The 18,474-nt window shown below is 44.9% G+C and overlaps 1 protein-coding gene across 1 annotated transcript in view; it reads left to right on the top strand.

The window, feature by feature from the left end:
- LOC121004269 (steroid 17-alpha-hydroxylase/17,20 lyase-like) overlaps positions 1-18,474 on the top strand; it is a 43,298-nt gene that overhangs the window by 4,942 nt on the left and 19,882 nt on the right. Inside the window, exon 2 of the mRNA XM_040436434.1 lies at positions 7,955-8,093. Within this exon, the coding sequence (XP_040292368.1) occupies positions 7,955-8,093 (139 nt within the window). The remainder of the gene's footprint in view (positions 1-7,954; positions 8,094-18,474) is intronic.

Below are 18,474 nucleotides of genomic sequence, written 5' to 3'. Positions count from 1 at the left end.
GCGGATGCTATGCGATTTTTCACGGATGGTTGCTAAGGAGATGTTATTAAATAGGGATGAGGTCCATTCACTTTATTATCTTCCATTACAACATGGTTATAATGGAAACTAATAGCATTCTTTAATACAGAATGCTAAGTAAAATGTCCCTCGAAGTTAAAAAATGATAAAAAAGTTACTCACCTCATCCACTTTTTCGCGCAGCCATTATCGTCTTCTTTCTTCTTCTTGCAGGACCTGCAAAAGGACCTGTGCTGATGTCATCGCCCTCACCACGTGGTCAGCGCAGGTCCTGCTGAATGAAGATAGAAGATCCTTCTAGCTTCATTCAGCAGGACCTGTGCTGACTTCACCTCGCTCAGCACGTGGTGAGCGCGATGATTTCAGTGCAGGTCCTTTTGCAGGTCCTGCAAGAAGAAGAAAAAACATTTAAAAAAAACATAATATAGAGCGATTAAAAATTATATGTAACCCAAAATAGTACCAATAAAACTGTCACCTTATCCCGTAGTTTCCAAAATGTGGTCACTTTTTGATTGTTTCTACTGTAGGGTGCATCTGGGGGGCTTAAAATGGGACATTGTGTCTAAAAACCAGTCCAGCAAAATCTGCCTTCCAAAAACCATATGGCGCTCCTTTTTTCTGCGCCCTGCCGTGTGCCCATACAGCAGTTTACCACTACATGTGGGGTGTTTCTGTAAACCGCAGAATCGGTAACTGTCATGAAGTACAATGTGTCACGAGAAAACAATTTCAGAATGGCTTGGATAAGTAAGTGTTCAAAAGTTATTACCACATAAAATGATACGTCAGATTTTCAAAAATAAGCCTGGTCACGAAGGTGCAAAATGGCCCGGTCATTAAGAGGTTAAAGAGAACCTGTCACCATGGAATGCAGTGCAATCTGCAGGCACCATGTTATAGAGCAGGAGGAGCTGAGCAGACTGATATATAGTTTTATTGGAAAAGATTCAGAAAAACTTGTAATTTACTCATTTATATCTCTGCTATTTGTGACGCATTCCCTGTGCAAGTCTGTACACAGAGATAGCTGTCAGTCACTGACAGCACCTCCCCATGAACAATGAAATCAGAAATTGCAGAGATCCAAATGTATAAATTACAAGTTTAAAAAAAGCTTATCCCACGATTATTTAACGTAAAAAATGAAAATCAGACCTCATACAGGACATGACAATCTCTTTCTATTAAAGCTAGAACCAGCCCTGTTCCTCACATGGATCCAGAGATCTCACCATTCATTGCTCTGCTAGATTTATATAAAGCTGACAGCTCAAGGGGAGTGTCTTTTCTGTTACAGCTCAAGGGGCATTTCTGTAAAAGTTCGGGTTCAGTGTTTGGCGATTTCTTAGCGCTTTTTGAAAGGCAATCAACAAGAGTTTAACTGTGTGCCCTTAGAAGCCATCACAGCCATGCCTACTAATGGCATGGCTGTGATTGGCCAGTGCAGCATGTGAGCCAGCCTCTATATAAGCTGGAGTCACGCAGCGCTGCACGTCACTCTGCTGTGCTTAGTGTAGGGAGAGGATGCTGCTGCTGTGAGGGAGAGAATAGGACAGAATCTTTAATCAGAACTCCAATTGAACTCAGCGATCTACATAGATTTAGTTGTGTGGGTGCAGTGCACAATCTTTTTACCCTGCCCTGAGCCCAGTGACAGAGAAAAATAACTTTTATCCGTCTGTTAGATAGGTGGGCGGCCGCGGCCATTTTATGCAAGCTCAGTGCACCAGCACTGCATATGTGCTTTTGTGACATTGAAATCCAAGCTTGAAATACTGCAATAATAATCTGGTTTTTAAAAAAAACACCCTTTTTTGGCAAAATCCTACATCTGGTGCCTTTGCCGCATTAGTCAGTGTGCAATTTAAGCTAGAAATACAGCTATAATTTTCTGGGTTTTAAAAAACACCCTTTTTGGACAAAATACACAATTTTACAGCCTTGCTGCATCTGCACGTGTGAAATTCAAGCGTTATATACTGCTGTCATATTCTGTTAGTAAAAAAACACCCATTTAGGGCAAAAAACTTAATTTTGCGGCATATGTCATTGTGAGATACACCCTTTACATACTGTTGTTCTATTCTGCTATAAAAAAAACACCAATTTTGGGCAAAAATATTTAATTGCGGCCTAGTCTACATCTGTAAGTGTGAGATACATCCTTTAGATACTGTGGTTCTATTCTGCTATTAGAAAAACACCCATTTAGGGCAAGATCCTAAATTTGAGAAATATGAGGAGAGCGTTAAATAAGGGACGTGGCCCCGGTCGTGCTGCTGCTGATGGAGTTCCTGTAGCAGGGAGAGGACGTGGTCGATCTGTGCCAGCTACACGCACAAGTGAAACACCTTCCTCAGGTGCGAGTAGGCAACAGAACCTGCAGCGGTATTTGGTTGGGCCTAATGCGGCTCTACGAATGGTGAGGCCAGAACAAGTACAGGCGATAGTAGATTGGGTTGCTGACAGTGGATCCAGTTCCTTCACATTGTCTTCCACCCAGTCTCCTGTTGAAAGATCAGAGTTGGCACCTGCAGCCGATGTCCATCAGTCTTTCACCTCACCCCCTTGCAAATCAGCCCCAAGTCATGCAGCAGTCTCTTCTGCTTTTTGATGACTCTGCTTGCAGGGTTTCCAAGGTCCATCCACCTATCCCTGCCCCAGAAGTGGAAGAGATTGAGTGCACCGATGCCCAACCACTTATGTTTCATGATGAGTACATGGGAGGACCATCGCAGCATGTCTCGGATGATGATGAAACACAGGTGCCAGCTGCTGGGGCTTTTGAAAGTGTGCAGACCGACAAGGAGGGCAGGGGTGAAGACTGGGTGGAAGATGATGTGGAGGACGATGAGGTCCTCTACCCCAGATGGAATCAAGGTCATGCGAGTGACCTGTGTAGTTCGGAGGAAGAGGCGGTGGTCGCACAGAGCCACCAGCACAGCAGAAGAGGGAGCAGGGTGCAAAAGCGGAGCGGCCGTCCCCTAGACAGTACGCCTGCTACTGCCCACTGCAGCAAGGGACCGAGCACACCAAAGCCAGCTCCAAGGAGTTCCACCTGCCACCCCACAAACAGATGATCTGCCAGCAACACCACCATCTGGGTCACCAAGCATCTCCACAATATCCCACGGAAGTGTTCAGCTCTCCATCTCCCAAACACTGGAGCGGAAGAGGAAGTATCCCCCTACCCACCCACGATCCCTGGCCCTGAATGCCAGCATTTCAAAATTACTGGCCTTTGAAATGCTGTCATTCCATCTGGTGGAGACGGAGAGTTTTAAAGGCCTTATGGTGGTGGGTGTCCCACAGTACGTCATGCCCAGCCGCCACTACTTTTCCAGGCGAGCCATCCCTTCCCTGCACAACCAAGTGGGGGACAAAATCAGGTGTGCACTGCGCAACGCCATCTGTGGCAAAGTGCATCTCACTACGGAAACGTGGACCAGTAAGCACGGTCAGGGACATTATATCTCCATAACAGCACACTGGGTAAATGCAGTGGCAGCTGGGCCTGAGGCGGATAGCAGTTTGCCGCATGTCCTTCCACCACCGAGGATTGCAGGGCGCTTCAGTTTGCCTCCTCTTGCTTCCTCCTCCTACTCCGCTTCCTCATCCTCTACCAGCTCCTCCTCTGGTCAGCGTAACACCTTCACCACCAACTTCAGCACAGCCAGGAGTAAACGACAGCAGGCAGTTTTAAAACGTATCTGTTTGGGGGAGAAACCCCACACCATGCAAGAGCTGTGGACGGGCCTTGAACAACAGACCGATGAGTGGTTGGTGCCAGTGAGCCTCAAGCCTGGCTTGGTGGTGTGCGATAATGGGCGAAATCTCGTAGCAGCTCTGGGACTAGCCGGTTTGACGCACATCCCTTGCCTGGCGCATGTGCTGAATTTGGTGGTGCAGAGATTCCTTAAAAATTACCCCGATATATCAGAGCTGCTGCATAAAGTGCGGGCCATCTGTGCGCGCTTTTGGCGTTCTCACCCTGCTGCTGCTCGCCTGTCAGCGCTGCAGCGTAACTTCGACCTTCCCGCTCACCGCCTCATATGCGACGTGCCCACAAGGTGGAACTCCACCTTGCATATGCTGGCCAGACTGTGCGAGCAGCAGCAGGCGATAGTGGAGTTTCAGCTGCAGCACGCATGGGTGAGTCGCTCTGCGGAACAGCACCACTTCACCATCAATGACTGGGCCTCCATGTGAGACCTGTGTTCCTTGTTGCGCTGTTTCGAGTACTCCACCAACATGGCCAGTGCCGATAACGCCGTTCTCAGCGTTACTATGTCACTTCTATGCCTCCTTGAAAAAACGCTGCTGGCGATGATGGAAGAGGATGTGGCACAGGAGGAGGAGGAGGAAGAGGGATCATTTTGTAGGGTTTCCGGCCAGTCATTCACAAGTAGCTGCGACGGTGGGTTCCTGCACCCACAAACGCCAGGTACACAATTGTCCAGCCAGGGCACAGTTCTGGAGGATGAGGAACCATGTTCACAGCAGGGTGGCACCCAGACCAGCTCATGGCCATCACTGGTCCGTGGCTGAGGGGATACAGAGGACACAGACGATACACCTCCCACAGAGGACAGCTTTTCATTGCCTCTAGCCAGCCTGGCACACATGAGCGATTACCTGCTGCAGTGTCTCCGCAGCGACCGCTGAGTTGCCCACATTCTAACTTGTGCTGATTACTGGGTGGCCACGCTGCTGGATCCCCGTTACAAGGACAACGTACCGTCCTTAATTCCCTCACTGGAGCGTGATCGTAAGATGCAGCCATTGACCTCCCTTGGATGAGGTCTCCCTTTCTCATGCTCCCTCTCTGGCGTGGAACCCTGATTCGCCAATAACCGTGATCAACATGGTAGGCTCAGAAAAGAACATCGAAAGTTGATAGAGAATATATCCAAATGGATGGTGGACGTCACAGGAACGTGCGATCAGGCAGAAGTTATCTAGAGTCAACAAAGCGGCAGCAGGGTCTCTCCTGGCTAACGTTTCCAAATCCAAAATACCCCAGTGACATTCCCTATAATTTCTTCTTAATCATTCCAATAACAGGGCATCTTAAGAGTCCTGTATTGTTATTTATCGTCACTACCCCCCCGAGTCGGGAGTGGGTAATTGCCGCACGCCCCCTCCTTTCCTTCAATTCTTCTGCTTTAATAACTTTTCCCATATTTCCGCTCGATCAAAAATAAATTTCATGCATTGATCTCCCTTGGATGTGGTCTCTCTTTCTCACGCTCCCTCTCTGGGGTGGAACCCTGATTCGCCGCTAACCATGATCAACATGGTAGGCGCAGAAAAGAACATCAAAAGTTGATATCCAGATATCCAATTGGATCGTGAACATCACGGGGACGTGCGACATGGTGGGGCAGTATGTTTTCACAAGCCTACACGAACTGACTGATGGTTCTGCCCCCTGCAACTTCTGGGTCTCCAAATTGGGCACATGGCCTGAGCTTGCCCTTTATGCCTTGGAGGTGCTGGCCAGCCCTGCAGCCAGTCTATTATCTAAACGTGTGTTTAGCACGACTGGAGGGGGTTATCACAGGTTATATTTCCCAATGTTTTGGGGTGTATGTAACATCCCAGAGTTATGTTACTAAACTCTTTCTCCCCGCCACAACCTGTTAAGTGTATTAATACTGTCATCTTGTGTAAGTTAATATCACATCCGTAATAATGTGCATTTTCTAAGCCTGTTACATGTATTTGCTGTAATTTCACTTTTGCTGTAAAGTCACTTTTGTCCATGAACTACACGGGAGACCATTCATAACTACCATGTAATACTACATTTTAATAATAATACATGCAGCACGCCAGACCTGCAGGGTATAGCGAAGCGAGGTCACGGTTATAGGCAATCGAGGGTTGCTCACTGTATTGGAGAACCCTGGGCAGGCATGCGGCAGTGAAGGAGAGGTAGACACAGTTCCTCTGGGGCACACTCCGTATATAGGGACCAGGACTGATGGTGGATGAGGTGCCCTGGATGTTACAGGTATTTTGAGTGCCTGGGGCAAGGTCCCTGTTGGATTCGTGACGCCAGTGCCTGTAACGGTGGCACACCGATTTGTAGTTGGAATAATTGAGGTACACAGATGGTATAGTGAACCAAACGTTGCTTTACTGAACAGTCCAACTTTGTACATACAGATGTTAACACAGTCCTTTAGATCACAGCTTTACAAGCAGGCTTTATTCCACACGATGGCAGGTAGTAATTATGCAAGATACTCAGAGGGTAAATCCACAATGCACACAGAATCAGGTTGTACCTTTCCTCAGAAATAGCGTACACTGTCCTTTTCTAGAACTCCTGTCTGGTTTCAATCCCAAGGCCCGGATGCCTAAATGGTGGCTTAAATCCTTGGTGTATATATATATATTCCTCTCGTATTAAATCCTTGCTTTTCTTTCTAAAGCATCTGCCCATCAGTGTTACTTATCTTTGCTTGGATGAGGAAGACTGCTGGTATCCAGGGTAACAGGGGGAGGGGATACCACCTTTAACTCACCCTTGGCCCCTTTACCCAACCTTGACCCATAACAAAAGACACGACAACTGTATCACTTTATTGCTGGATGGTGATCGGCCACAGCTTCTTTATTAAAGCGGCAAACCTTAATAAACCATATTATCGGAACGGTATGCCAAAGGCTGGACTCCCAGCGGGCAAGTTAAACCGTAATCATCCGAGCTGTCTGCCAACCGCTGGACTCCCAGCGGGCAGTTACTCCATCTGCAACCACCATATCTCCGCTGTACTCAAATGCCGCCAGCTGTGACTTCTTCTTTTTTTTTTTTTTTTCACTTTATTGATAAACTCGACCAAAATTCGCAGCTCTCCAAAGCCGTAATCATCGGAGCAATATCCAAAACCGCTGGACTCCCAGCAGGGTCTCTTAAAAATAGAAAAACAAAACAGAATAACCAAGTATCCATAACTGAACAGAACCGTGCACTTCGACCCGCCTCCCAAGAATAACCGCAAAGGGAGGGAGGGAGGGCCAATCTGCTTCCACTTGCAAGAGGAAGTGACCAGGACAGAGAGAAGGTATATGTGACCTTCAGGATTTCCTGCACCGCCCCCATCCTGTCTAAGGAGGTTCCCCAGTGATTAACCCTCAATGACCCTAATCTGCAACCTACTTAACCATTACTGAGACGGGGCCAGATTCCTAAATGCCCCTAAGGGGAAAAGGGGGGGGGGAGGACCATCAGTCCCTAAGCACCCTCCCTATACAGTCAGGCGCTTTCCAGGACTGCGGGTTTCTCCCAGGAGGTTCTGTCCTGCAACTGGGGTGTCTCTACTGAGCTAATCCTAGCCTCAGGAGCTTCAGGTGGACGAAGTAACTCCTCTAGTCCCCTGGAATGAACTACCACACCCCGGTCTGGGCCTTCCTATATATATCTAGGGCTCTCTAGCTCCCTCTAACGTCTGGGAGGCTAAACTGCACCCTGACAGGCCTGACACCCAGCTAACACAGGGAAATGAATACACATAACATTAAAGGTAATAAAGACACATTAACCCCTTTTGTGCAGTGCCCACCTTTACCTAGTGGGACACTACATACATGCTAACAGCTGCTGTAGGGTACTTGTCTAGCCAGATATTCAGGCTGTTTGCTAGAGGTGTCAGGAACCTGACCTGCTGGACACCATGGGAGCTCCTTTCTGAAAGTGCTTGTTTCTGATTCAACCCTTTGAAGTCATGAGCTGCACCCTAACTCTAGTTTAGGGGGAGTCTGTGCTCAGCACCTGTTGCCCTAATTGCTGATACATATCTATATTGCCTGTATTTTGAATACCAGTGTCTTATGAAAGTGACACCTTCAGACCAGGAACTGATGATGTGAATGTAGTGCATGCAGAATTATATGTTACATCGTTATGTGCTTTTCCTTCAAGGTCACAACCGATATATTGACAAGAGATGGAAAAGATATTGCTTTTGCCGACTACAGCCCCACTTGGAAGTTTCACCGCAAATTGGTGCACTCCGCTCTCTGCATGTTTGGTGAAGGGACCTTTGCCATTGAGCAGATCAGTAAGTATAGAAAAACGATGCCTTTTTATCTATGCAAGCAGAGGGATGGGAAAGAAAGCAAACCCTGACAACCCTGGATGTTGGTCATGCATGTGATCTACAAGACCTGGGTTTTGCTAAAGGTTTTGATACTGCATCACACAAAAGCCTTGTACAGAAGCTACAAATCTAGAGACTAGGGGACAAATATATACACATGGGTAATGAACTGGTTAATGGCCAGAAACCAAAGAATCGTTGTAAATGTAACATACATATGCATAACGGGCTCGGGTCAGCAGCAGGGACCACAAGGATCTGTGGTAGACCAAGTGCAACGTGCCGATACACTGCCACCTGCTGGACAACCAGACACAGGTCATAACACTTACATGGCAATATTATTAAGGCACAGTATCAGAGGACCTGGAAATAAATACACCGGTGACAGTCTTTGCTAGCCATTAGAGACAGTAGCTAGGTGTAAGAATGATAGTGCCCCTTCTGGGGTACTACACAAGTTGTCTTTAATCTTTTGATCAATGATCTTGTGGATGGATAGCAAAAATTGTGTGGGATACTCAACCTTTTCCCTACCGCAGCACGAATATGAACATCGGCAGTGGGGACTTTAAAGATGGCGCACACTCAAGAGTGGAGCGGGCACTACAGCTGCCAAGTGCCTATTGTTTCACACAGCAGACAGCCGGGACTAATGTCTGCAATCAGCAATAATGTTGATCAGACATTTGGTCAACTGTGAAAAACATGGGAGCACATGCTCCTTGGGCTGGACTTTGGTTGGAATTAAAAGCCCTGGTCTCCCTTAAGAAAAAAAATAAACCTCATAGGCATTGCCACGTCCATAAACACTCGTATGGGCCCATTAATGAACCTGTGTCTCTTTTCAGCCTATAAAACGATGTGACCAAGTTCACTAATCAACCAGAATTCAGCTTTTGACAATCGTGTGATCATAAGGGAATCCACTGCTGGGATCCTGGCAGCAAAAGTTCAGTTCCTCTGCAGAAATTATTCTATACACATTGGGGCATACCTCCCAACTTTTCCAAATCGCCAAGAAGAACAATATGTGTGGCGCACATTATGCATTATGCCCACATGGTGCCCCCTTCACAGTACTAATGCACACATGTGCCCCCTTTACAGTAGATATGCCCACTTCAAAGTAGTTATGTGCCCACTGCAGTAGTACCCCATCTTTTTTCTTAGTGAAGTAAAAAAAAAAAACAGCAAATACTTACCTAGTTCCTCCGATGATCATAAGAGCTCATCCTGCGTACCCCAGTAGGCACCATGCGGTCACACACTGTGCTGCTGGGTTGCGTAAGAGAAGCACACAGGATGATTCCCGATCACCATTGCATTCTATGGAGTGGGAAATACCTCAGCCATTCCAGGACCACGGGATAGACACTGAAATCCAGGACTGCCCCTGCTGGATCTGGGACGGTTGGGAGATAAGCACTGGGGGTCATTTATAAAGACCAGGATTTGACAGTTGTTTTTTTCCTCCCTTTTGCACTGGCTTTGGTGATGGAAGATCCACCCAATTCATGATGCGGCGTGCACTTCTTCACAAATTAGACAGACCTTCAGCAGTCCATGCACCAGGAGGAAAAACTAGACCGGTCCCTGTCTGGAGTAGTTTTTCACCAACATTTACGCCTGTCCTGGCGTAAATGTTGGTAAATTTGCCCCAGGCCGGCCCTGGCACTCTTCTACCCCACCCTTGACACTCCTATGTGTCGGATGCGGCGCAAAAACGCCTATTGGAAAAAATATTGTTGCACAGGCTTTTTAAAAAGTCACAAAAAGGGGGTTGTGCAACATTTTTATGCTAAAAACGAATGTTAAAATGTTTGTAAATGACCCACATTGACCGCAGCGATGTGCCACATCCTTCAGAGCAAGACACTCTGGGGAAGATGTATCACAACTGGTGTAAAGGAAAACTGTCATAGTTTCCCATAGCAACCAATCAGATTCCACCTTTCATTTTTCAGAGCTACTTTGAAAAATGAAAGGTAGAATCTGATTGGTTACTATGGGCAGCTAAGCCAGTTCTACTTTACAACAGCTTGTATGTATGGATGAAGTTTCTGACCAGTGAATGCCTCTCATTATTCACTAACGGGGGTATTCAAAATGAATTTTCTTAACCAGACATCCCCTAAAGGGGGGGAGACAGGCGATTTTGCGCACTTATATAGCGCCGCGATATTCCGCAGTGCTTTACAGACATTGGCATCATCAAGAGAGACTGACTGTGTCATAAATCACTATGATGCAGTCAGTTTGGGTCAGAAGAGCCATGGTGAGTCCAGGCACCATGGGCCCTGTTTCCTAGACTGAGTGTGGTCCTGAGCATCAGCCCTTAGAAGAAAAAATGTAAGGTTCCTACACATTGACCACGTGCTCCCTCTTGTGGTGAAATGTAAGAATGCTGGTCAAACTAGTCATCTCTGCTTTATTTTACGAATTATCATTTATCATATATATATATTTTTTTAATTAAAATGCAAGATCGGTTGGCTTATGCAAAAGCTGTGCAATTCTTTTTGTACAGATCAATATGTGATACCTCTGAATTAGTCTACTACAGACCTATAATGAGGAAATGGGTAAATGTTTGTGGCTATGGTGACATCTAGTGGTCAGATATTGTAGTACATGACCAACTGTTATGTACTGTTTAGTAACAGTTCCATTCATATTGGAATTTTTTACAGTTATGTCACTCTATTCTATGGGACCTCACCCTCATCTGTTGGGACTCCTACCTTTGCTAGGAATATTCCCACCCAAATGCACAGCAGCTGCAGCTGAGCGAATACACTGCTGTACACACAGTAGATTTCAATTAAAAATATAACCAGGAAGCAGAAAAGAAATTACAAATGCGGTGGAATTGGAAAATAAAAAAGCAATTCCGCCACAGATCTATGGATTTTTATATTTACGACGTTCGATGTGTGATAAAACTGACCAGTTACTTTCATTCTTCAGGTCAGTATGAAATGTGTTATGATACTGATAAAATAATAAAAACCATATTCTGACCCCTATAACTTTTTTGTAGCTATGTGCACAGAGCTGTTCATTTTATAAATTTTTTTTGTTGTGTGTATGACTTTTTGATCCCTCTTTTTTATATTAAATTTTTTTTGTGGGAAATGAAGCGACTAAAAACGTTGAATCGGGCATTTTGACTTTTTTTTTTTTTTTCTGTTTCGTTATATTTTTCTGGCAAATTTTGCATGTGGTGATACCCATGATGTGTATTTTTTATTTTTTTTGGGCAGGGGGGAGGGTTATTTGAATTTTTATATTAAATTTTTTATTTTATTTATAAAAACAAGGGCTCCATAGGAAACACTATGCAGCTCCTCCGATAGTCACCGGAGCGTACCCAGAAGCGTGCGCTTCTGGCTTTGCAAGTGCTCAGATGCCGGTTCGACCTTGCCATCGGAAAAGTTAAATGTCTGCGATTGGCATTATAGCCGGTTGCGGATATGAGCCGCGGGTGTCTGCTATATGAAACAGCAGAGACCCCGCGGCTATGACGCCTACTCTGCTCAGGAGCAGGTGCCATCTTTAAAGACCTGGCCAGCGCCGCACTAGTACAGCGCTGGTCGGGAAGGGGTTAAACTTAATGGTTTAATATGATTTAACAGTGCATACAAATTAGTTACCAAAGGTAGGTAAAACAAATTGAAGGACATAAAAACTAAACTCACATCCCCAAAAGATGTGGTTCTGGTACTCATGGTATAACTGAATGCCAGGCGTGTAGGTTGGCATTGAGTTCTTGCAGTCTTTTATACAGGGAGATGTAGTTCGATGTTTCATTGAAAGTGATTGTGGACGTCTGGCTTGTTCTTTTAAAGGGCTTCTGTCACCCCACTAAAGTGATTATTTTTTTTTTTTTGGGCTAGTTAAATTACTTATATTGCGATATATATGAAAATATAATGGTCTGTCTTACTTTGATCCAGCAGTTTCTTCCAAAAACGAAGTTTTATAATATGTAAATTAGGTCTCTACCAGCAAGTAGGGAGGCTACTTGCTGGTAGCCGCAGCAGAAAACCGCCCCCTCGTCGTGTTGATTGACAGGGCCAGCCGGGATCTCCTCCTCCGGCCAGCCCTGTCGGCATTTCAAAAATCGCGCACCTGTGTTCATTCGGCGCAGGCGCTCTGAGATGAGGAGGCTCGTCTCCTCAGAACTCCCTCAGTGCGCCTGCGCCGATGACGTCTTCTATTTCGGTGATGTCATCGGCGGAGGCGCACTGAGGGAGTGCTGAGGAGACGAGCCTCCTCATCTCAGAGCGCCTGCGCCGAATGAACACAGGCGCGCGATTTTTGAAATGCCGACAGGGCTGGCCGGAGGAGGAGATCCCGGCTGGCCCTGTCAATCAACACGACGAGGGGGCGGTTTTCTGCAGCAGCTACCAGCAAGTAGCCGCCCTACTTGCTGGTAGAGACCTAATTTACATATTATAAAACTTCGTTTTTGGAAAAAACTGCTGGATCAAAGTAAGTAACACAATTATATTGTCATATATCGCAATATAACTAATTTAACTAGCCCAAAAAAAAAAAATCACTTCAGTGGGGTGACAGAAGCCCTTTAAGGGTGTCTTCACCAATGGTGGAAAAATCCACCAGAAAATATGCAGATTCATACCCTTTTCAACCCCTTAGGATAAGGCCTCATGCACACAGCCATTGGGCGGCCGTGGACGTATTGCGGCCCACAAACGGTGGGTCGGCAATCCACGGCCGCCGGCCGTGTGCACCACGCATCACGGATGCGGACCCATTCACTTGAATGGGTCTGCAATTCCGGAGATGTGGAACGGAGTCACGGAACGGAACACCGGAAGCACTACGGAGTGCTTCCGTGGTGTTTCTTTCGGTTGTTCTGCACCGCAAATAAATATGACATGTCATTTTTATTTTTTTTGCGGTGTGGACAGACCACGAACCCATTCAAGTTGAATGGGTCCAGCCCGCTGCAGGGATGTTGCCCATGCATTGGGGACCGCAATTGTGGTCCCCAATGCACGGAACGGCCGCACAATGGCCGTGTGCATAAGGCCTAACATAGAGGAACTAATTATGTTACGGAGGGTCTGCTTCATCTGCATGTATGTGGACCAGTAATTATCGAAAAAATAAGCAAATTTACTTCCGATTCTCCTCTGTAGTTTATCATTTCCATCTTTGTCATCACCACGTGCAGTCCCATACTACAGATTTGTCCCTGTATTATAGTTTCCTTGAACCACAGCTTTATAGTAAAATGGTGCATCCATAGCGATAACCCAATCTACTATCACAGGAGAGTTTATGATAATAGTGCAGGAAAGACATTAAGAAAGCAAATTTCCGGCCCCAGAGCCTCTTAGAGGACGCATGCTATTTTATGGCTGCCAGTGTCTGCTTTACCACGGCTCACGTGGCTCATTTCACTGAAGTGCATGGAAATTACTCAAATATCCAACACTAATGACTGCTTTGACTTGTCAAACAAAGGTCATGGATAGTTGAGGGTCACAGAAAGCATTTATGGCACATCCTGTAGCATAAATTGCATATGGTATATATCCTCAAATTAGGATAACCCCATATAATGTGGCTGTCCAGCCGTTTTTTTATTTAGCACCTTAAGGACCGGGCTCATTTTAACCTTAAGGCGTAGTTCACACGAACGTATGGCTTTTATAGTTTTTTGCGGTCCGTTTTTCACGGACCTGTTGTTCAATTTTTGAGTTCCATTGTGTTTCCGTTCTGTTTTTCCGTTCCGTTTTTCAGTATGGCATATACAGTATACAGTAATTACATAGAAAAAATTGGGCTGGGCATAACATTTTCAATAGATGGTTACACAAAAACGGAACGGATACGGAAGACATACGGATGCATTTCCGTATGTGTTCCATTTTTTTTGCGGACCCATTGACTTGAATGGAGCCACGGAACATGATTTGCGGGCAATAATAGGACATGTTCTATCTTTCAACGGAACGGAAAACGGAAATACGGAAACGGAATGCTTACGGAACACATTCCGTTTTTAATGCGGAACCATTGAAATAAATATATACGGAACACAAAAAAACGGCCCGTAAAAAAAAGATCGTGTGAACTAGGCCTAAGGACCAGGCCATTTTTTGAAAATCTGACCAGTGTCCCTTTGTGTTAAAACACTTTTACTTATCCAGGCCATTCTGAGATTATTTTTTCGTCACATATTGTACTTCATGACACTGGTAAAATGGAGTAAAAACTTTTATTTTTATTTATAAAAAAAAATACAAACTTTGTTAACCCTTTAGGTGTTCCACAAGAATGAATGGAAAATAGAGATAAAATTTCTAAATTTCACTTTTTTGGCAGATTTTCCATTTTAATAATTTTTTTCCAGTTACAAAGCAAGGGTTAACAACCAAGCAAAACTCAATATTTATGGCTCCGATTCTGTAGTTTACAGAAACACCCCATATGTGGTCGTAAACTGCTGTACGGGCACACGGCAGGGTGCAGAAGGAAAGGAATGCCATATGGTTTTTGGAAGGCAGATTTTGCTGGACTGGGTTTTTGACACCATGTCCCATTTGAAGCCCCCCTGATGCACCCCTAGAGTAGAAACTCAAAAAAAGTGACCCCATTTTAGAAACTACGGGATAGGGTGGAAGTTTTGTTGGTACTAGTTTAGGGTACATATGTGTCACGAGGGTATCAAGAGCCACGTCTGACTCCGTTATACCCGGGGTCAGGAAGTCGCAGCGGGTGGCTGCGCGCTCTATATCTAAAGATCACGTTGTTTCTTAGTGATTGTTTTCTGTGTTTGCCTTGCTATCCTTTTTGTCTCACTCAGGGATCCGTAGCTTCTCCTCCTCAGCTGTTTCTTGTCTGCCACTCCCAACCTCCTTATATTCTCCCCTCACACTTCTCTAGTTGCCAGTTATAGAGCTTCCTGCCTGGACATCTATACTGACCCACTGGAGTTGTGAATCCTGGTTGTCGTTCCAGAGTGCTACCCTCCGGATCCCTGTTGGGCTTATTGTTGTCTCCTGTTGTCGCCCACCTGGGATTATATGTTGAGTCTGTGTTGTCTGTCCTCCCCTTGGTGTTTTCCCTTAGAGCTAGTGGTGCGGACTAGTGTTCCCACCGCCCTGTTCACTATCTAGGGCTCAGCTCAGGGAAAGCCAGGGCTTTAGGCACGTGATCGGCGTACGGGTGAGGAACCCGTCTAGGGACGTCAGGGCAGCCAGGTGCCAGCCGCAAGGTGAGTCAGGGGTCACCACCTTCCCTCTCACTTGGGCAGGGCCTTCCTCGTTCCCTCCCTCTGTGTCACGTATGTGATAGCCACGCCGACCGTGATAATATGATTTTTGGTTGCTCTATATTACACTTTTTGTGAGGCAAGTTAACAAGAAATAGCTGTTTTGGCACCGTTTTTATTTTGTTATTTACAACATTCATCTGACAGATTAGATCATGTGGTGATTTTATAGAGCAGGTTGTCACGGACGCGACAATACCAAATATGATCCACATTCTGAAAGCCATAGTTTTATTTATTTTTTGGGCGACTGTCTTGTGTAGGGGCTCATTTTTTTTCGGGATGAGATGACTGTTTGATTGGCACTATTTTGGGGTGCATATGACTTTTTGATCGCTTGCTATTACACTTTTTATGATGTAAGGTTACAAAAATTGCATTTTTTACACTTATTTTTTACGGTATTTACCTGAGGGGTTAGGTCATGTGATATTTTTATAGAGCAGGTTATTACGGATGCGGCGATACCTAAAATGTATACTTTTTTTATGTAAGTTTTACACAATATCATTTTTGAAACAAAAAAAAATCATGTTTTAGTGTCTCCATAGTCTGAGAGCCATAGTTTTTTCAGTTTTTGGGCGATTATCTTAGGTAGGGTCTCATTTTTTGCGGGATAAGATTATGGTTTAATTGGCACTATTTCGGGGTGCATATGACATTTTGATCGCTTGCTATTGCACTTTTTGTGATGTAAGGTGACAAAAAATGTCTTTTCTTTACTTTTTTTTTTTTTTTACGGTGTTCATCTGAGGGGTTAGGTCATGTGATATTTTTATAGAGCAGGTTATTACGGAGGCGGCGATACCTAATATGTATACTTTTTTAAATTTACTTAAAGGATAACTGTCGTATTTTTTTTTTTTTGGGGAGTATTGGATTGTGTTGATTAATATCACCTTGGTGGCCCTATTTCAACTTTTCACTGTGTATTCAATTACCCCTTAATTCCACATTTTTGTTCCCTGTACTTCCTACTTTTACCTGTGCTTAAAATAGGGTTGCTAGGCATGGTCCGTCTATCTGCGCTTGGCAGACGCTCCCTCACTCAGCAGAGCTGGAGAATGCAGAGTTGGAGCAGCGCAGACCAGGGAAGGGAGATATGCCATCTGCTCAGTGTATAAATGAAAGCAACATGTGGTAAGAGGACCCCTTTGTGCTCCAGGAGATTAACCCTTTAGGGGGGGGAGGGCTCTGGTTACTGACACTTTTGGGGGGCTATTGTTACTGGCTAGTGCATGTGAGGAGCTCAATGCATTGTGGGTAGTGAGGGCAGACAGGATTAGCCTCAGGGTGAGGGCAGTGGCGGCCATCTTAACTGAATAGTGAAATTGCAGTTTTATGCAGACTGGTTGCTAAGGGCTGAATTATATTAAATATGGGGTAAGTCAGTCTAATAGTAACTGATTCTGGAATATCATGTTATTAGTAACTACATATATGAAAATTGAAATTAGGGTCTAAATGTGACAGTTATCCTTTAAGTTTTACACAACAGCTTTTTTAAAACAAAAAAAATGATGTTTTAGAGTCTCCATATTCTGAGCCATAGCTTTTTTTATTTTTTCGGCGATTGTCTTACGTAGGGGCTCATTTTTTGCAGGATGACGTGACGGTTGGATTGGTACTATTTTGGTAGGCATACGCCTTTTTGATCGCTTGCTGTTGTACTTTTAGTGATGTAAGGTGACAAAAAAATGGTTTATTTAGCACGGTTTTTATTTTTTGATGCGTTCAAAAAACGGTGTTCATCTGAGGGGTTAGGTCATGTGATATGTTTATAGAGTCGATACAGACACGGCGATACCTAATATGTCAATTTTTTTTTACTTTATTTGGGGAAAATGACGTTTGTTTGTTTTACTTGAAACTTTAAATTTTTTGGGGGAAAACTATTTTTTTTTTCACTTTATTTTTTGTCCCACTTTGGGACTTCAACTTTTGGGGGTCTGATCCCTTTACAATGTATTCCAATACTTCTGTATTGGAATGCATTGGCTGTATGAGTAATACTGTGTGTATTAGGCTGCGTTCACACGGGCGAGATTTCCGCGCGGGTGCAATGCGGTAGGTGAACGCATTGCACCCGCACTGAATCTGGACCCATTCATTTCAATGGGACTGTTCAGATGAGCGATGATTTTCACGCATCACTTATGCGTTGCGTGAAAATCGCAGCATGCTCTATATTCTGCGTTTTTCACGCAACGCAGGCCCCATAGAAGTGAATGGGGTTGCCTGAAAATCGCATGCATCCGCAAGCAAGTGCGGATGCGGTGCGATTTTCACGCACGGTTGCTAGGTGACAGTCTATACACTGTATTATTTTCCCTTATAACATGGTTATAAGGGAAAATAATAGCATTCCGAATACAGAATGCATAGTAGGTGATCAATTGAGGGTTAAAAAATAAAAAAAATTAACTCACCTTCTCCTCTTGTTCGCGTAGTTCTCCCGGTCTTCAGTTCTTTAAAAAGATGAACTATGGGCTAAAGGACCTTTGGTGACGTCAGATCACATGCTCCAATCACATGGTACATCACCGTGGTGATGTACCATGTGATTGGAGCATGTGATCTGACGTCACCAAAGGTCTTTTAGCCCACAACTCATCAGTAAACTCAACTCAAAGGTCCTTTAGCCCACAACTCAAGTAAAGAAGAGACCGGGAACTTCGAGATCAAGAGGAGAAGGTGAGTTAATGAGTTTATTTTTTTAAACCCCTCCAGCCCTATTGTACTATGCATTCTGTATTCAGAATGCTATTATTTTCCCTTATAACCATGTTATAAGGGAAAATAATACAATCTACACTACAACTAACCCAAACCTGAACTTCTGTGAAGAAGTTCGGGTCTGGGTACCAGTGTCGGTTTTTTATCACGCGCGTGCAGAACACATTGCACCCGCGCGATAAAAACTGAACATCGGAACGCAATTGCAGTCAAAACTGACTGCAATTGCATTCCTACTCGCGCGGTTTTGCCGCAACACACCGGGACGCATCCGGACCTAATCCGGACACGCTC

Source organism: Bufo bufo, chromosome 6, assembly GCF_905171765.1.
Source record: "Bufo bufo chromosome 6, aBufBuf1.1, whole genome shotgun sequence".
NCBI lineage: Eukaryota > Metazoa > Chordata > Amphibia > Anura > Bufonidae > Bufo > Bufo bufo.
The sequence above is the reverse complement of the archived record's forward strand: the minus strand, read 5'-3'. Positions and strand labels throughout refer to the sequence as shown.